Raw genomic sequence first — 2,177 nt, 5'->3', positions numbered from 1 at the left:
GGAAAGAAAAAAAAGGTTTGTTTTAATTATTTTAATATATAAAACCATATTTGTATTTGTTGTTGCATAATTGCAGCGTATTTCTTTAACCTTAAATAGGTTAACAGCGTCTGTATTCGGTAAAATATGTAAACTACGACTCAGTGGCGCAACCAGGAATTTTTCATGGGGGGGGTCTGAAAAAATTAACCATCTTAATTTTTATAAACAATATAGGTACCTGTTTTATTAACAATATATTATATATTATTATTATTATTTTAAATATTAAACAAGTATTAATTAAGATATATTTTTATAAAGAAAAATCTAAGCGGCGTTTTATTGAAGCTAAAACGTCAATGACTTCATCTTCTGTAACTGGAACTTCACGGTGTATGTTAAGAACCGCTAATCCATTTAACCTGGTTTCAGAAGTCGAATTCCTCAAATATGTTTTGATTCGCTTCAGTGAAGAAAATGACCTTTCTGACTCACAAGATGTAACTGGGAGTACAGCAAGGATGTGCAATAAATTATAAATATTTGGATAGAAGTCCTGATTACACGTTAGTAATGCATCTAATGCATTCTGAGGTTTAACATTATTTGTATTTAAATATCTGTGCCATAAATCAACTTCAGACACAACCTTTTCATAACTTTCGTCATCTTCTTGATAATATTCTACAAGATGATGAAGATCACTTTTAGCACATTGATTTATCAATACTTGAAAACCAGATATTATTTCTTTATGATTATTGAAACGATCATTTAATTGTTGTATTATAGCATCAATGAATGGAATAAAAACTGATACTCTAAAATAATCTTCTGGATTTTCTGTAGAAAAATTACTCCTATGTCTTTGTCTTTTAGCAAGTCTTGGCATTTTTATTTCAATATCCATTTCATTTGATCTTTTAATATGATTTTTAAACAAATCATTAAAGACTGTTTTAGCATTTTCACGAATATTAATTAATTCATTTAAAATAGTGTTGATGTGACTAATTGCTTCAACCAAGTCAATGTTTTGCTTTTGTAAGTAAACACTTAGAGGTTTAGTATACTGAAATAGTTTAATAATTACAGATAGACTAATGTTGAATTCTGAAGTTCCTAATGTTAAAATTATTTGATTGGCTTTTGTTGCTACATCCTTATCCGGCCATGTAATCATTTCTTCCAAACTATTCAAGATGACAGGTAAAAAATCATAAATTGTTTCAACAGAGCTATGGCGTTCTACCCAACGGGTTGGACAGAGACGTTTTAGTTTTTCTTTTTTTGAATGACAACCATCATCTTTCATACTTTCCTCTTTTTTAAACATTTCTAATTGTTCAGTGAAAAACTTTTGTCTTTTAGGTGTATTAAAAAATAAGTAAACACTTTCAATGGTACCCATAGTATTTCTGATTTGTGGTAAATTACAAGAATATGATATTGAAAGATTAAGGTTATGAGAACTACAATGAATATACAGCGCAGTGGGATATTTGTTTTTAATTAATGTAGCAACTCCATTAAATTTGCCACTCATAGTTGCAGCACCATCATACCCTTGACCTCTTAAATGTTTGATATCTATGTTCAAACTTTTTAGTTCATTTATTATTGTGTCTGCTAGAGCTCTACCACTCACATCATTAACAGGTACAAACTTTAAAAAGTCCTCATGAATTATTTTATCAGTAGAATCAAAATATCTGGCACAAAGTGAAAACTGCTCAATACCGGAGATATCAGCAGTCTCATCAGCAATAATAGAAAAATATTTACATAAATTAATTTTTTTAACAATTTTTTTTGACACTACTGTATAACAAGCATCATCAATCTGGTTTTGTATTTTCCAGCTGATATATTGGTCATTTTTTTTACAGTTTTCTCGAGCTAATATATGGCTATTATCTTCCGATATTCCAGTTGCGTTTATATAAAATCTCAATATTGCGCGAAAATTACCATCTTTTTGTGTTGGTTCATTTAATTCCAAAGGACCATAATCTCGATGACCTCTAATTGATATTCCCTGACGACCACAGAGTATCACAGACTTTATAACTGGCAAAATTATTTTTCTATTATCTTCTTTTTGTTGTCTTGAAGCGATATTTAGTTGATTGTGCACAGACGGTGTTTGCCCTGAAACTACAGTAGACAAAGATTGAAAATCTAAAATACAGTTG

The 2,177-nt window shown here is 29.6% G+C and overlaps 1 protein-coding gene across 1 annotated transcript; it reads right to left on the bottom strand.

Moving 5' to 3' along the window:
* Nucleotides 1–295: 295 nt before the first annotated feature.
* LOC111033040 (52 kDa repressor of the inhibitor of the protein kinase-like) lies at nucleotides 296–2,133 on the bottom strand (the record flags this gene model as incomplete). Its single annotated transcript, XM_022313602.1, has 2 exons — nucleotides 296–1,738; nucleotides 1,805–2,133. Coding segments are annotated over 2 exons (1,772 nt in total), but the record flags the coding sequence as incomplete, so codon positions are not given.
* Between the last annotated feature and the right edge of the window lie 44 nt (nucleotides 2,134–2,177).

This window comes from Myzus persicae, unplaced genomic scaffold (assembly GCF_001856785.1).
Source record: "Myzus persicae strain clone G006 unplaced genomic scaffold, MPER_G0061.0, whole genome shotgun sequence".
Taxonomy (NCBI): domain Eukaryota; kingdom Metazoa; phylum Arthropoda; class Insecta; order Hemiptera; family Aphididae; genus Myzus; species Myzus persicae.
This window is presented reverse-complemented; position numbering and strand designations above follow the sequence as displayed.